This window comes from Phyllobates terribilis, unplaced genomic scaffold (genome assembly GCF_046119375.1).
Source record: "Phyllobates terribilis strain yellow unplaced genomic scaffold, ASM4611937v1 Scaffold_3__8_contigs__length_932513732, whole genome shotgun sequence".
Taxonomy (NCBI): domain Eukaryota; kingdom Metazoa; phylum Chordata; class Amphibia; order Anura; family Dendrobatidae; genus Phyllobates; species Phyllobates terribilis.
The window spans coordinates 783,027,598-783,045,741 of NW_027362763.1; the positions used below are offsets into that span (position 1 = coordinate 783,027,598).

An 18,144-nucleotide genomic window follows, 5' to 3' on the forward strand; every position below is an offset into this window, starting at 1 on the left:
ACATTGGTATGTGAGCGGTGCCGGTGACATCATGTTTATAGATACCTCCCCCATCTGTGCATGATGGGCAGATGTCATACACTTGTACTATTTGAAGAAATATAAAGGCTCATTCTCCAGGAAAGATGGTGGTCAGCAGCACTTACTGCAAGGGACGCACGTCCATAATCCTCAAGGAACCCACTCGAGGAAATATCAGCATACAAAAGTAAAAGACAACGTCCATGCCAGGGTGTTCAACTGCAAAAGAGGTGTTTATTCCGCCATCCCAAAACACACAACGTTTCGACCCTGTGTGGGTTTTTTGTCACTTGACAAAGACCCACACAGGGTCGAAACCTTGTGTGTTTTGGGATGGCGGAATAAACACCTCCTTTGCAATTGAACACCCTGGCATGGATGCTGTCTTTTACTTTTGTATAAAGGGTCATTCTGGCACCGCTCACTTCTAAGGGCAGAGAAATTAGTGGCTGTAAGAGAAATTCACAGTTTTGCTCCTAAATTGCCATATAATCCTTTCTGCAGCCGAGGTGCTATCAGTAAGGGATCTTTCTTTGTTGCTTTATTTATAAAAAATCAGCAGTATATATAACAGTCTCTGTATAAGCACAGACCATTAATCAGGACCACAGCCAAACTACCGGTCTGAATAATACCTGTCTGCCGAAGTGCTTCCATTACTGGAATCCTCATAGAACACTGTTTCACTGATCGTCACGTCTACAATTTCCGTTACCGTAGATCTCATTTCCTTTTCTGTTGTTAGTGTGCTGTAAAACAAATGACATTAATGAAGATATACTGGAGCTTGCACACACACTTGACTACACTGGAAAGTCAAAAGCAGACTATTGTCTGAGCTGTCCATTTTGTGCAATCCTTTTTTTTTAAAGGGGTGTTTTTAGTTATGGAGGCTGATATCTTGCCTCAGTTTTTGTTAATAGACATAACTTTTACAGCAGCCACATGGGCCATTAACAGTAGTTGGGATCTGACTAATTAACTTCTATAGGATAGTTCTGTAAGCATGCTCTGTAATTTGTTTAGAGATCATTGTACAGGAAGAAGGAGGAGGTGAGCTGTGACCATCACCTACTACAAAATGTAAAAAAAACTAAAGAGATGAACTGGGATATAAGTTGGTTTGCATGCAGCATGTAAGTGCATGTTCACACTGGCCACTAAACTGTAAAAAACATTATTCTGTATGGAGGACTATGTGAGGCCCATTATTCTGTACGGAGGACTATGTGGGGCCCATTATTCTGTATGGGGGACTATGTGGGGCCCATTATTCTGTATGGGGGACTATGTGGGGCCCATTATTCTGTATGGAGGACTATGTGGGCCCATTATTCTGTATGGGGGACTATGTGGGGCCCATTATTCTGTATGGAGGACTATGTGGGGCCCATTATTCTGTATGGGGGACTATGTGGGGCCCATTATTCTGTATGGAGGACTATGTGGCGCCCATAATAATGTATGGAGGACTATGTGGGGCCCATTATTCTGCACGGAGGACTATGTGAGGCCCATTATTCTGTACGGAGGACTATGTGGGGCCATTATTCTGTATGGAGCACTAAGTGGGGCCCATTATTCCGTATGGAGGACTATGTGGGGCCCATTATTCCGTATGGAGGACTATGTGGGGCCCATTATTCTGTATGGAGGACTATGTGGGGCCAATATTCTGTGTGGAGCACTAAGTGGGGCCCATTATTCCATATGGAGGACTAAGTGGGGCCCATTATTCTGTACGGAGGACTATGTGGGGCCCATTATTCTGTATGGGGGACTATGTGGGGCCCATTATTCTGTATGGAGGACTATGTGGCGCCCATAATAATGTATGGAGGGCTATGTGGGGCCCATTATTCTGCACGGAGGACTATGTGAGGCCCATTATTCTGTACGGAGGACTATGTGGGGCCATTATTCTGTATGGAGCACTAAGTGGGGCCCATTATTCCGTATGGAGGACTAAGTGGGGCCCATTATTCTGTACAGAGGACTATGTGGGGCCCATTATTCTGTATGGGGGACTATGTGGGGCCCATTATTCTGTATGGAGGACTATGTGGCGCCCATAATAATGTATGGAGGGCTATGTGGGGCCCATTATTCTGCACAGAGGACTATGTGAGGCCCATTATTCTGTACGGAGGACTATGTGGGGCCATTATTCTGTATGGAGCACTAAGTGGGGCCCATTATTCCGTATGGAGGACTATGTGGGGCCCATTATTCTGTATGGAGGACTATGTGGGGCCATTATTCTGTGTGGAGCACTAAGTGGGGCCCATTATTCTGTATTGAGGACTATGTGGGGCCCATTATTCTGTATGGAGGACTGTGTGGGGCCATTATTCTGTATGGAGGACTCTGTGGGGCCCATTATACTGTATTGAGGACTATGTGGGGCCCATTATACTGTATCGAGGACTATGTAGGGCCATTATTCTATATGGAGGACTGTGTTGGGCCCATTGTTCTGTATGGAGGACTATGTTGGGCCCATTATTCTGTATACTAGTTGGCCCCCGACTTTGTCCAACTTTTTAATTTTGGCCCTCTGTGTGTTTGAGTTTGACATCCCTGCCCTAAGAGAACAGATTTCTATTTATCTTTGCATCTTTGCATTCTATATCTGTAAGTGAAAAGGCTTAGATGTCCATCTTGAAGGACCAGGATATTGGTCAAACAGAGACAAAATGTAGTGATCCCAGGCTTACTCTTGTCATTTACGACATAGCTCTTCAATGGACCACAGGTGAATATAGCAAAGGGACAGAGACTACATACGGTCCTTAGAGTCATGTAATTAGCATTATGTTAAACTGAAGTGAAGTGGGCACTGTAATTGTGGGTAGGGCCCCTGGCTCACTGATTATTTTTTTTACTGTTTTCAGAAAGTCACAGCAGGTGGTTCCTTTCTTTCAGGAATAATTTACAGTAAGTTACCGCTCTCGCAGGTGAATTAATGGCATTTTTGGTAACATTGTCTTTTGGAAAATAAAGTTGCAGACTTAAGATATTTCGAAGTTGCAAAAAATGATTCTTTATAGGTTTAAATGTCATTCAATGCTGTGACCAAACCCCTGTGTCCACCCATCATTTCTTGTCTGGTGTTCTTATTATACTATGTCATGGTTTGTTGTGACCCTTGCCGTATAGCCTCTGCCACTAATATTAGTAGAAGGTAAAAGATCAGCCTGGTGCAGTTTCTAAACGCTCATTCTGCCTTCAGCTATCTCTCCGGACTCCCCCTGGGCTGAGCTTAGCATTCATGTGTTCTCAACGGGAAGAAGGCAGAAAGTCGATGCCACAAACATCTTATCTGAGAAAAAAAGGTTTAGCCGTTTCAATTGACTTTTCCCTCTCCTTCTATCCCCTGATATCATTGATCAGGAGACCCCCAAACACACCGGACAGTTGGGTATTTCAAGTGAAATCAGAAATGGGTTTGACATACTATCGTGTATTAAGGACTCTAGAGCATGACTGGCCCATGAACAGCCTCTGTAGGGCTTTGGCCTAAGAACTATCAGGCAGGATATTGCTAACTACCTGTCTGTTCACCCCAGTGCAGACCTCTGCCCGAACAGAGCGGTCACAAAACGCTACTGCTGGTGATTCTGCATCTTCTGCTGACATCACCTCAACAGAACAACAGCTTCTCTTCCACTCTGCTCTGTTGACGGGGCGTAGTTAACTGCAGGGAGTCGGTTGTCAATCAGAATGAGTTCGGCAGTCACGCCCCATCGACAGAGCAGCACAGAAGAGGAAGAGCTGCTCTGTTGACATGGAGCAGCAGAATCACTGCCAGGAGCTGTATGTGATGGCTCTGAGCCGGCACCAGGTAGAACGGGCAGGTTAGCAGCTACCTGTGTGTTAGTTCTTAGGTCCACAGTACAATAAAACAAACAGTCCCGGATAACCCCTTTAGTAACTTTTTCTCTGCACAGGCAGTTACTTGTGTACAAGTTTAATGAAATTTTCTCCTTAATTTCAAATATAATCCGTTTTCTAGCAGTGTCCTCTGAATTATATTTCTTTTTTTATTGGTTTATTTATTTAAAAACTAAAAAAAGTCATCAGTCTATATAACAGTTCATGTACAAGCACAGGTCATGTATGCAGGGTCCACCATCATAATACCTTTCTACTTGTCCTATAGTGGTCTCCTCAGTATCTTCACTCAACTTCTTTTGTGCAAAAGCCTTTTCTGTAGTATCGCTGCAGAATACAGAAATGAAGAATTACTGGAGCTTTTGCACAGACCTGACCACATTGCAAAGAGCTGCAGCAGACAGTACGCAACGCTGGAGGAGAGGTGAGGAAGGAAGGTGAGCATTAGTGTTTATTTTTTTTATGTGTGCAGTGATTGGGGGATTGAGAAGGCCACGCATACCAGGATTGGGGGATTGAGGAAGCCACACATACCAGGATTAGGTGATTGAGGAGGCCACACATACCAGTATTGGGGGATTGAGGAGGTCACACATACCAGGATTGGGGGATTGAGGAGGCCACACATGCCAGGATTGGGGGATTGGGGAGACCACACATACCATAATTAGGTGATTGAGGAGGCCACACATACCAGTATTGGGGGATTGAGGGAGCCACACATACCAGGATTGGGGGATTGAGGAGGCCACACATACCAGAATTAGGGGACTGAGGAGGACACACATACCAGGATTGGGGGATTGAGGAGGCCACACATACCAGGATTGGGGGATTGAGGAGGCCACACATACCAGGACTGGGGGTTTGAGGAGGCCACACATACCAGGACTGGGGGATTGAGGAGGCCACACATACCAGGATTGGGGGATTGAGGAGACCACACATACCAGGATTGAGGGATCGAGGAGGCCACACATACAAGGATTGGGGGATTGAGGAGACCACACATACCAGGATTGGGGGATTGAGGAAGCCACACATACCAGGATTAGGTGATTGAGGATGCCACACATACCAGTATTGGGGGATTGAGGAGGTCACACATATCAGGATTGGGGGATTAAGGAGGCCACACATGCCAGGATTGGGGGATTGGGGAGATCACACATACTATAATTAGGTGATTGAGGAGGCCACACATACCAGGATTGGGGGATTGAGGAATCCACACATACCAGGATTGGGGGATGAGGAGTGCCATACGTACCAGGATTGGGGGATGAGGGGTGCCACACGTACCAGGATTGGGAAATTTACTATTAGCTGCTGCATTTCCCACCATAGCCTTACACTTGAGTCAATACGTGTCTCCAGTTTTTTTGTAGTAAAATTAGGGGCCTCGGCTTATACTCTGGTCGGCTTATTTACAATATACGGTATTTTAAAAATCAGTGAGTACGTGGTGCCCATAATACTGCAGGACTGTGAGGTGCATTATACTATATGGGGGCTGCATTTTACCCTATGGAGTGTGTAATATACTGTATGGAGGACTGTGGGGAGTGAATTATATTCTATGGAGGACCATGGGAAGTTCATTATATTATATGGAGGATTATGGGGGTGCATTATACTATATGGAGGATTATGGGGGCGCATTATACTATATGGAGGATTATCATTGGCGTATTATACTAGATGGAAGGCTATGTGGGGCCAATATAATATTTTTAGGGCTATGTGGGGGGCCATTATACTGCATGTAAACCCATTATAGTGTACGGAGGGCTCTGTGGGGGTCACAGTTGGGGGATCATACTGTGCTGGTGTCACCATACTTTGCCTTGGGAGTTGAAGTGGGGTACTGTAGGGTCATTATACTGTGCATGTGGAGTATAATGTGGAGTAATGCACCATGGGGGTATCATACTTGGTTTGGGGGGCACTTTTGTTGGCATCATACTTTATGGGGAAATGAAAGAGGGATCTAGTGCTTTAGCAGGAGGAGAATTACTATGTAAAGGCTGGAAAGTTGTGAGGTCTGCTCTTCTGTGACACAGACAAATATTTATTTATTTATTTTTTTTGGGGGGGGGGGCCGAATTACAGCTTCTGCTATGTGGCCCCATGATTTCTATGTACGCCCCTGCTGCAATCTATATCTGTATGTGAAAAGGCTTAGATGTCCTTCCTGAAGTACTAGGATATTTTTCTGAGACAAAATATAGTGACCCCAGGGCTACTCTTGTCATTTAGGACATAGCTCAGGTGAATATAGTAAAGGGACAGGGACTGCATATGGTCCTTAGACTCATGTCATTAGCATTATGTTAAATGGGCACTGTATTTGTGGTTAGGGCCCCTCTTATTCCCTGGCTCACTGATTATCTTGTTTGCCATTTTCTTAAAGTCACAGCAGGTGGTTCCTTTCTTGCAGGAATAATTTACAGTAAGTTACCGCCCTCACAGGTGGATTGATGGCATTTTTGGTAACATTGTCTTTCATAAAATAAAGTTGCAGACTTCAGATATTTAGAAGTTGCCGATCCTTTATTGGTTTATACTTCAATAAATGCTGTGACCAAACCCCTGTATCCACCCATCATTTCTTGTCTGGTGTTCTTATTATGCTATGTCATGGTTTGTTGTGACCCTTGCCGTATAGCCTCTGCCACTAATATTACTAGAAGGTAAAAGATCAGCCTGGTGCAGTTTCCAAACGCTCATTCTGCCTTCAGCTATCTTCCCGGACTCCCCCTGGGCTGAGCTTAGCATTCATGTGTTCTCAATGGGAAGAAGGCAGAAAGCCGATGCCACAAACATCTTATCTAAGAACAAAAGGTTTAGCTGTTTTAATTGAATTTGCCCTCTTCTTCTATCCCCTGATATCAGTGATCAGGAGACCCCCAAACACACCGGACAGCTGGGGGTTTCAAGTGAAATCAGAAATGGGTTTGGCAGACTATTGTGTATTAAGGACTCTAGAGCATGGCTGGCCCATGAGCAGCCTCTGTAGGGCTTTGGCCTAAGAAATAACAGGCAGGATATTGCTAACTACCTGTCTGTTCTGCCCAGTGCAGACCTCTGCCGGAACAGAGCGGTCACAAAACGCTACTGCTGGTGATTCTGCATCTTCTGCTGACATCACCTCAACAGAACAACAGCTTCTCTTCCACTCTGCTCTGTTGACGGGGCGTAGTTAACTGCAGGGAGTCGGTTGTCAATCAGAATGAGTTCGGCAGTCACGCCCCGTCGACAGGGCAGCACAGAAGAGGAAGAGCTGCTCTGTTGTCATGGAGCAGCAGAATCACTGCCAGGAGCTGTATGTGACGGCTCTGAGCCGGCACCGGGTAGAACAGCCAGGTTAGCAGCTACCTGTGTGTTAGTTCTTAGGTCCACAGTACAATAAAACAAACATTCCCAGATAATCACTTTAGTAACTTTTTCTCTGCACAGGCAGTTACTTGTGTACAAGTTTAATGAAATTTTCTCCTTAATTTCAAATATAATCCGTTTTCTAGCAGTGTCCTCTGAATTATATTTCTTTTTTTATTGGTTTATTTATTTAAAGACTAAAAAAAGTCATCAGTCTATATAACAGTTCATGTACAAGCACAGGTCATGTAGTCAGGGTCCACCATCATAATACCTTTCTACTTGTCCTATAGTGGTCTCCTCAGTATCTTCACTCAACTTCTTTTGTGCAAACGCCTTTTCTATAGTATCGCTGCAGAATACAGAAATGAAGAATTACTGGAGCTTTTGCACAGACCTGACCACATTGCAAAGAGCTGCAGCAGACAGGACGCAACGCTGGAGGAGAGGTGAGGAAGGAAGGTGAGTATTAGTGTTTATTTTTTTTATGTGTGCAGTGATTGTGGGATTGAGAAGGCCACGCATACCAGGATTGGGGGATTGAGGAAGCCACACATACCAGAATTAGGTGATTGAGGAGGCCACACATACCAGGATTGGGGGATTGAGGAGACCACACATACCAGGATTGAGGGATTGAGGAGGCCACACATAAAAGGATTGAGGGATTGAGGAGATCACACATACCAGGATTGGGGGATTGAGGAGACCACACATACCAGGATTGGGGGATTGAGGAGGCCACACATACCAGGATTGGGGGATTGAGGAGGCCACACATACCAGGATTGGGGGATTGAGGAGGCCACACATACCAGGATTGGGGGATTGAAGAGGCCACACAAACCAGGATTGGGGGATTGAGGAATCCACACATACCAGAATTGGGGGATGAGGAGTGCCATACGTACCAGGATTGGGGGATGAGGGGTGCCATACGTACCAGGATTGGGAAATTTACTATTAGCTGCTGCATTTCCCACCCTAGCCTTACACTTGAGTCAATACGTGTCTCCAGTTTTTTTGTAGTAAAATTAGGGGCCTCGGCTTATACTCTGGTCGGCTTATTTACAATATACGGTATTTTAAAAATCAGTGAGTACGTGGTGCCCATAATAATGTAGGACTGTGAGGTGCATTATACTATATGGCGGCTGCATTTTACCCTATGGAGTGTGTAATATACTGTATGGAGGACTGTGGGGAGTGAATTATATTCTATGGAGGACTATGGGAAGTTCATTATACTATATGGAGGATTATGGGGGTGCATTATACTATATGGAGGATTATGGGGGCGCATTATACTATATGGAGGATTATCATTGGCGTATTATACTATATGGAAGGCTATGTGGGGCCATTATAATATTTTTAGGGCTATGTGGGGGGCCATTATACTGTTTGTAAACCCATTATAGTGTACGGAGGGCTCTGTGGGGGTCACAGTTGGGGGATCATACTGTGCTGGTGTCACCATACTTTGCCTTGGGAGTTGAAGTGGGGTACTGTAGGGTCATTATACTGTGCATGTGGAGGCTAATGTGGAGGAATGCATCATGGGGGTATCATACTTGGTTTGGGGGGCACTTTTGTTGGCATCATACTTTATAGGGAAATGAAAGAGGGATCTAGGACTTTAGCAGGAGGAGAGTTACTATGTAAAGGCTGGAAAGTTGTGAGGTCTGCTCTTCTGTGACACAGACAAATATTTATTTTTTATTTTCTTTTTGGGGGGGGCCCAATTACAGCTTCTGCTATGGGGCCCCATGATTTCTATGTACGCCCCTGCTGCAATCTATATCTGTATGTCAAAAGGCTTAGCTGTCCTTCCTGAAGTACTAGGATATTTTTCTGAGACAAAATATAGTGACCCCAGGCCTACTCTTGTCATTTAGGACATAGCTCAGGTGAATATAGTAAAGGGACAGGGACTGCATATGGTCCTTAGACTCATGTCATTAGCATTATGCTAAATGGGCACTGTATTTGTGGGTCGGGCCCCTCTTATTCCCTGGCTCACTGATTATCTTGTTTGCCATTTTCTTAAAGTCACAGCAGGTGGTTCCTTTCTTGCAGGAATAATTTACAGTAAGTTACCGCCCTCACAGGTGGATTGATGGCATTTTTGGTAACATTGTCTTTCCTAAAATAAAGTTGCAGACTTCAGATATTTAGAAGTTGCCGATCCTTTATTGGTTTATACTTCAATAAATGCTGTGACCAAACCCCCGTATCCACCCATCATTTCTTGTCTGGTGTTCTTATTATACTATGTTATGGTTTGTTGTGATTCTTGCCGTATAGCCTCTGCCACTAATATTACTAGAAGGTAAAAGATCAGCCTGGTGCAGTTTCCAAACGCTCATTCTGCCTTCAGCTATCTTTCCGGACTCCCCCTGGGCTGAGCTTAGCATTCATGTGTTCTCAACGGGAAGAAGGCAGAAAGCCGATGCCACAAACATCTTATCTAAGAACAAAAGGTTTAGCCGTTTCAATTGAATTTGCCCTCTCCTTCTATCCCCTGATATCATTGATAAGGAGACCCCCAAACAAACCGGAGAGTTGGGCGTTTCAAGTGAAATCAGAAATGGGTTTGACAGACTATCGTGTATTAAGGACTCTAGAGCATGGCTGGCCCATGAGCAGCCTCTGTAGGGCTTTGGCCTAAGAACTAACAGGCAGGATATTGCTAACTACCTGTCTGTTCACCCCAGTGCAGACCTCTGCCGGAACAGAGCGGTCACAAAACGCTACTGCTGCTGATTCTTCATCTTCTGCTGACATCACCTCAACAGAACAACAGCTTCTCTTCCACTCTGCTCTGTTGACGAGGCGTAGTTAACTGCAGGGAGTCGGTTGTCAATCAGAATGAGTTCGGCAGTCACGCCCCGTCGACAGAGCAGCACAGAAGAGGGAGAGCTGCTCTGTTGACATGGAGCAGCAGAATCACTGCCAGGAGCTGTATGTGATGGCTCTGAGCCGGCACCGGGTAGAACGGGCAGGTTAGCAGCTACCTGTGTGTTAGTTCTTAGGTCCACAGTACAATAAAACAAACAGTCCCGGATAACCCCTTTAGTAACTTTTTCTCTGCACAGGCAGTTACTTCTGTACAAGTTTAATGAAATTTTCTCCTTAATTTCAAATATAATCCGTTTTCTAGCAGTGTCCTCTGAATTATATTTCTTTTTTTATTGGTTTATTTATTTAAAGACTAAAAAAAGTCATCAGTTTATATAACAGTTCATGTACAAGCACAGGTCATGTAGTCAGGGTCCAACATCATAATACCTTTCTACTTGTCCTATAGTGGTCTCCTCAGTATCTTCACTCAACTTCTTTTGTGCAAACGCCTTTTCTGTAGTATCGCTGCAGAATACAGAAATGAAGAATTACTGGAGCTTTTGCACAGACCTGACCACATTGCAAAGAGCTGCAGCAGACAGGACGCAACACTGCAGGAGAGGTGAGGAAGGAAGGTGAGCATTAGTGTTTATTTTTTTTATGTGTGCAGTGATTGGGGAATTGAGAAGGCCACACATACCAGGATTGGGGGATTGAGGAAGCCACACATACCAGTATTAGGTGATTGAGGAGGCCACACATACCAGTATTGGGGGATTGAGGAGGTCACACATACCAGGATTGGGGGATTGAGGAGGCCACACATGCCAGGATTGGGGGATTGGGGAGACCACACATACCATAATTAGGTGATTGAGGAGGCCACACATACCAGTATTGGGGGATTGAGGGAGCCACACATACCAGGATTGGGGGATTGAGGAGGCCACACATACCAGGATTAGGGGATTGAGGAGGCCACACATACCAGGATTGGGGGATTGAGGAGGCCACACATACCAGGATTGGGGGATTGAGGAGGCCACACATACCAGGACTGGGGGATTGAGGAGGCCACATATACCAGGACTGGGGGATTGAGGAGGCCACATATACCAGTATTGGGGGATTGAGGGGGCCACACATACCAGGATTGAGGGATTGAGGAGGCCACACATACAAGGATTGGGGGATTGAGGAGACCTCACATACCAGGATTGGGGGATTGAGGAAGCCACACATACCAGGATTAGGTGATTGAGGAGGCCACACATACCAGTATTGGGGGATTGAGGAGGCCACACATACCAGGACTGGGGGATTGAGGAGGCTACACATACCAGGATTGGGGGATTGAGGAGACCACACATACCAGGATTGAGGGATTGAGGAGGCCACACATACAAGGATTGGGGGATTGAGGAGACCACACATACCAGGATTGGGGAATTGATTAAGCCACACATACCAGGATTAGGTGATTGAGGAGGCCACACATACCAGTATTGGGGGATTGAGGAGGTCACATATACCAGGATTGGGGGATTAAGGAGGCCACACATGCCAGGATTGGGGGACTGGGGAGACCACACATACCATGATTAGGTGATTGAGGAGGCCACACATACCAGTATTGGGGGATTGAGGGGGCCACACATACCAGGATTGGGGGAATGAGGAGGCCACACATACCATGATTGGGGAATTGAGGAGGCCACACATGCCAGGATTGAGGGATTGAGGAGGCCACACATACAAGGATTGGGGGATTGAGGAGACCACACATACCAGGATTGGGGAATTGAGGAGGCCACACATACCAGGATTGGGGAATTGAGGAGGCCACACATACCAGGATTGAGGGATTGAGGAGGCCACACATACAAGGAATGGGGGATTGGGGAGACCACACATACCATAATTAGGTGATTGAGGAGGCCACACATACCAGTATTGGGGGATTGAGTGAGCCACACATACCAGGATTGGGGGATTGAGGAGGCCACACATACCAGGATTGGGGGATTGAGGAGGCCACACATACCAGGACTGGGGGATTGAGGAGGCCACACATACCAGGACTGGGGGATTGAGGAGGCCACATATACCAGTATTGGGGGATTGAGGGGGCCACACATACCAGGATTGAGGGATTGAGGAGGCCACACATACAAGTATTGGCGGATTGAGGAGACCTCACATACCAGGATTGGGGGATTGAGGAAGCCACACATACCAGGATTAGGTGATTGAGGAGGCCACACATACCAGTATTGGGGGATTGAGGAGGCCACACATACCAGGACTGGGGGATTGAGGAGGCCACACATACCAGGATTGGGGGATTGAGGAGACCACACATACCAGGATTGAGGGATTGAGGAGGCCACACATACAAGGATTGGGGGATTGAGGAGACCACACATACCAGGATTGGGGAATTGAGTAAGCCACACATACCAGGATTAGGTGATTGAGGAGGCCACACATACCAGTATTGGGGGATTGAGGAGGTCACACATGCCGGGATTGGGGGACTGGGGAGACCACACATACCATGATTAGGTGATTGAGGAGGCCACACATACCAGTATTGGGGGATTGAGGGGGCCACACATACCAGGATTGGGGGATTGAGGAGGCCACACATACCAGGATTGGGGAATTGAGGAGGCCACACATACCAGGATTGGGGAATTGAGGAGGCCACACATACCAGGATTGGGGGATTGAGGAGGCCACACATACCAGGATTGGGGGATTGAGGAGGCCACACATACCAGGATTGGGGGATTGAGGAGGCCACACATACCAGGACTGGGGGATTGAGGAGGCCACACATACCAGGATTGGGGGATTGAGGAGACCACACATACCAGGATTGAGGGATTGAGGAGGCCACACATACAAGGATTGGGGGATTGAGGAGACCACACATACCAGGATTGGGGGATTGAGGAGGCCACACATACCAGGATTGGGGGATTGAGGAGGCCACACATACCAGGATTGGGGGATTGAGGAGGCCACACATATCAGGATTGGGGGATTGAGGAGGCCACACATACCAGGATTGGGGGATTGAGAAGGCCACACATACCAGGATTGGGGGATTGAGGAGGCCACACATACCAGGATTGGGGGATTGAGGAGGCCACACATACCAGGATTGGGGGATTGAGGAGGCCACACATACCAGGATTGGGGGATTGAGGAGGCCACACATACCAGGACTGGGGGATTGAGGAGGCCACACATACCAGGATTGGGGGATTGAGGAGACCACACATACCAGGATTGAGGGATTGAGGAGGCCACACATACAAGGATTGGGGGATTGAGGAGACCACACATACCAGGTTTGGGGGATTGAGGAGACCACACACACCAGGATTGGGGGATTGAGGAGGCCACACATACCAGGATTGGGGGATTGAGGAGGCCACACATACCAGGATTGGGGGATTGAGGAGGCCACACATACCAGGATTTGGGGATTGAGGAGGCCACACATACCAGGATTGGGGGATTGAGGAGGCCACACATACCAGGATTGGGGGATTGAGGAATCCACACATACCAGGATTGGGGGATGAGGAGGCCATACGTACCAGGATTGGGGGATGAGGGGTGCCATACGTACCAGGATTGGGAAATTTACTATTAGCTGCTGCATTTCCCACCCTAGCCTTACACTTGAGTCAATACTTTTCTCCAGTTTTTTTGTAGTAAAATTAGGGGCCTCGGCTTATACTCTGGTCGGCTTATTTACAATATACGGTATTTTAAAAATCAGTGAGTACGTGGTGCCCATAATACTGCAGGACTGTGGGGTGCATTATACTATATGGGGGCTGCATTTTACCCTATGGAGTGTGTAATATACTGTATGGAGGACTGTGGGGAGTGAATTATATTCTATGGAGGACCATGGGAAGTTCATTATACTATATGGAGGATTATGGGGGTGCAATATACTATATGGAGGATTATGGGGGCGCATTATACTATATGGAGGATTATCACTGGCGTATTATACTATAAGGAAGGCTATGTGGGTCCATTATAATATTTTTAGAGCTATGTGGGGGGCCATTATATTGTATGTAAACCCATTATAGTGTATGGAGGGCTCTGTGGGGGTCACAGTTGGGGATCACACTGTGCTGGTGTCACCATACTTTGCCTTGGGAGTTGAAGTGGGGTACTGTAGGGTCTTTATACTGTGCATATGGAGGCTAATGTGGAGGAATGCACCATTAGGGTATCATACTTGGTTTGGGGGGCACTTTTGTTGGCATCATACTTTATGGGGAAATGAAAGAGGGATCTAGGACTTTAGCAGGAGGAGAATTACTATGTAAAGACTGGAAGGTTGTGAGGTCTGCTCTTCTGTGACACAGACAAATATATTTTTTTTCGTTTTTTTTTGGGGGGGTGGCCCAATTACAGCTTCTGCTATGTGGCCCCATGATTTCTATGTACGCCCCTGCTTCAATCTATATCTGTATGTGAAAAGGCTTAGATGTCCTTCCTGAAGTACTAGGATATTTGTCTGAGACAAAATATAGTGACCCCAGGGCTACTCTTGTCATTTATGACATAGCTCAGGTGAATATAGTAAAGGGACAGGGACTGCATATGGTCCTTAGACTCATGTCATTAGCATTATGTTAAATGGGCACTGTATTTGTGGGTAGGGCCCCTCTTATTCCCTGGCTCACTGATTATCTTGTTTGCCATTTTCTTAAAGTCACAGCAGGTGGTTCCTTTCTTGCAGGAATAATTTACAGTAAGTTACCGCCCTCACAGGTGGATTGATGGCAATTTTGGTAACATTGTCTTTCATAAAATAAAGTTGTAGACTTCAGATATTTAGAAGTTGCCGATCCTTTATTGGTTTATACTTCAATAAATGCTGTGACCAAACCCCTGTATCCACCCATCATTTCTTGTCTGGTGTTCTTATTATGCTATGTCATGGTTTGTTGTCATTCTTGCCGTATAGCCTCTGCCACTAATATTACTAGAAGGTAAAAGATCAGCCTGGTGCAGTTTCCAAACGCTCATTCTGCCTTCAGCTATCTTTCCGGACTCCCCCTGGGCTGAGCTTAGCATTCATGTGTTCTCAACGGGAAGAAGTCAGAAAGCCGATGCCACAAACATCTTATCTAAGAACAAAAGGTTTAGCCGTTTCTATTGAATTTGCCCTCTCCTTCTATCCCCTGAGATCATTGATAAGGAGACCCCCAAACAAACCGGACAGTTGGGCGTTTCAAGTGAATTCAGAAATGGGTTTGGCAGACTATCGTGTATTATGGACTCTAGAGCATGACTGGCCCATGAGCAGCCTCTGTAGGGCTTTGGCCTAAGAACTAACAGGCAGGATATTGCTAACTACCTGTCTGTTCACCCCAGTGCAGACCTCTGCCAGAACAGAGCGGTCACAAAATGCTACTGCTGGTGATTCTGCTTCTTCTGCTGACATCACCTCAACAAAACAACAGCTTCTCTTCCACTCTGCTCTGTTGACGGGGCGTAGTTAACTGCAGGGAGTCGGTTGTCAATCAGAATGAGTTCGGCAGTCACGCCCTGTCGACAGAGCAGCACAGAAGAGGAAGAGCTGCTCTGTTGTCATGGAGCAGCAGAATCACTGCCAGGAGCTGTATGTGATGGCTCTGAGCCGGCACCGGGTAGAACGGGCAGGTTAGCAGCTACCTGTGTGTTAGTTCTTAGGTCCACAGTACAATAAAACAAACAGTCCCGGATAACCCCTTTAGTAACTTTTTCTCTGCACAGGCAGTTACTTGTGTTCAAGTTTAATGAAATTTTCTCCTTAATTTCAAATATAATCCGTTTTCTAGCAGTGTCCTCTGAATTATATTTCTTTTTTTATTGGTTTATTTATTTAAAGACTAAAAAAAGTCATCAGTTTATATAACAGTTCATGTACAAGCACAGGTCATGTAGTCAGGGTCCACCATCATAATACCTTTCTACTTGTCCTATAGTGGTCTCCTCAGTATCTTCACTCAACTTCTTTTGTGCAAACGCCTTTTCTGTAGTATCGCTGCAGAATACAGAAATGAAGAATTACTGGAGCTTTTGCACAGACCTGACCACATTGCAAAGAGCTGCAGCAGACAGGACGCAACGCTGGAGGAGAGGTGAGGAAGGAAGGTGAGCATTAGTGTTTATTTTTTTTATGTGTGCAGTGATTGGGGGATTGAGAAGGCCACACATACCAGGATTGGGGGATTGAGGAAGCCACACATACCAGGATTAGGTGATTGAGGAGGCCACACATGCCAGGATTGGGGGATTGGGGAGACCACACATACCATAATTAGGTGATTGAGGAGGCCACACATACCAGTATTGGGGGATTGAGGGGGCCACACATACCAGGATTGGGGGATTGAGGAGGCCACACATACCAGGATTGGGGGATTGAGGAGGCCACACATACCAGGACTGGGGGATTGAGGAGGCCACACATACCAGGATTGGGGGATTGAGGAGGCCACACATACCAGGATTGGGGGATTGAGGAGGCCACACATACCAGGACTGGGGGATTGAGGAGGCCACACATACCAGGACTGGGGGATTGAGGAGACCACACATACCAGGATTGAGGGATTGAGGAGACCACACATACCAGGATTGAGGGATTGAGGAGGCCACACATACAAGGATTAGGGGATTGAGGAGACCACACATACCAGGATTGGGGGATTGAGGAAGCCACACATACCAGGATTAGGTGATTGAGGAGGCCACACATACCAGTATTGGGGGATTGAGGAGGTCACACATACAAGGATTGGGGGATTAAGGAGGCCACACATGCCAGGATTGGGGGATTGGGGAGACCACACATACCATAATTAGATGATTGAGGAGGCCACACATGCCAGGATTGGGGGATTGGGGAGACCACACATACCAGGATTAGGTGATTGAGGAGGCCACACATGCCAGTATTGGGGGATTGAGGAGGCCACACATACCAGGATTGGGGGATTGAGGATATCAGACATACCAGGATTGGAGGATTGAGGCGACCACACATACTAGGATTGGGGGATTGAGGAGGCAACACATACCAGGATTGGGGGATTGAAGAGGCCACACATACCAGGATTGGGGGATTGAGGAGGCCACACATACCAAGATTGGGGGATTGAGGGGGCCACACATACCAGGATTGGGGGATTGAGGAGGCCACACATACCAGGATTGGGGGATTGAGGAGGCCACACATACCAGGATTGGGGGATTGAAGAGGCCACACATACCAGGATTGGGGGATTGAGGAATCCACACATACCAGGATTGGGGGATGAGGGGTGCCATACGTACCAGTTTTGGGGGATGATAGGTGTCATAGGTACCAGGATTGGGAAATTTACTATTAGCTGCTGCATTTCCCACCCTAGGCTTACACTCGAGTCAATACGGTTTTACAGTTTTTTAAGTAAAATTAGGGGCCTCGGCTTATACTCTGGTCGGCTTATTTAAAATATACGGTATTTTAAAAATCAGTGAGTACGTGGTGCCCATAATACTGCAGGACTGTGGGGTGCATTATACTATATGGGGGCTGCATTTTACCCTATGGGGTGTGTAATATACTGTATGGAGGACTGTGGGGAGTGAATTATATTCTATGGAGGACCATGGGAAGTTCGTTATACTACAGTGGTGGCCAAAAGTATTGGCACCCCTGCAATTCTGTCAGATAATACTCAGTTTCTTCCTGAAAATTATTGCAATCACAAATTCTTTGGTCTTATTATCTTCATTTAATTTGCTTGCAATGAAAAAACACAAAAGAGAATGAAGCAAAAATCAAATCATTGATCATTTCACTCAAAACTCCAAAAATGGTCCAGACAAAAGTATTGGCACCCTCAGCCTAATACTTGGTTGCACAACCTTTAGCCAAAATAACTGCGAACAACCGCTTCCGGTAACCATCAATGAGTTTCTTACAATGCTCTG

At 46.3% G+C, this 18,144-nt stretch overlaps 1 protein-coding gene across 50 annotated transcripts in view; it reads right to left on the reverse strand.

The window, feature by feature from the left end:
- LOC141257608 (protocadherin Fat 4-like) overlaps window positions 1–18,144 on the reverse strand; it is a 468,540-nt gene that overhangs the window by 28,508 nt on the left and 421,888 nt on the right. For 15 of the 50 annotated variants that reach the window (XM_073672347.1, XM_073672333.1, XM_073672313.1 and 12 more), the window contains 5 exons: window positions 16,130–16,207; window positions 10,585–10,662; window positions 7,568–7,645; window positions 4,165–4,242; window positions 657–770 (listed from right to left, as the gene is read on the reverse strand). In XM_073672347.1, the coding sequence (XP_073528448.1) occupies window positions 657–770; window positions 4,165–4,242; window positions 7,568–7,645; window positions 10,585–10,662; window positions 16,130–16,207 (426 nt within the window). The remainder of the gene's footprint in view (window positions 1–656; window positions 771–4,164; window positions 4,243–7,567; window positions 7,646–10,584; window positions 10,663–16,129; window positions 16,208–18,144) is intronic. The other 35 variants (XM_073672360.1, XM_073672364.1, XM_073672354.1 and 32 more) reach the window with 12 other exon arrangements.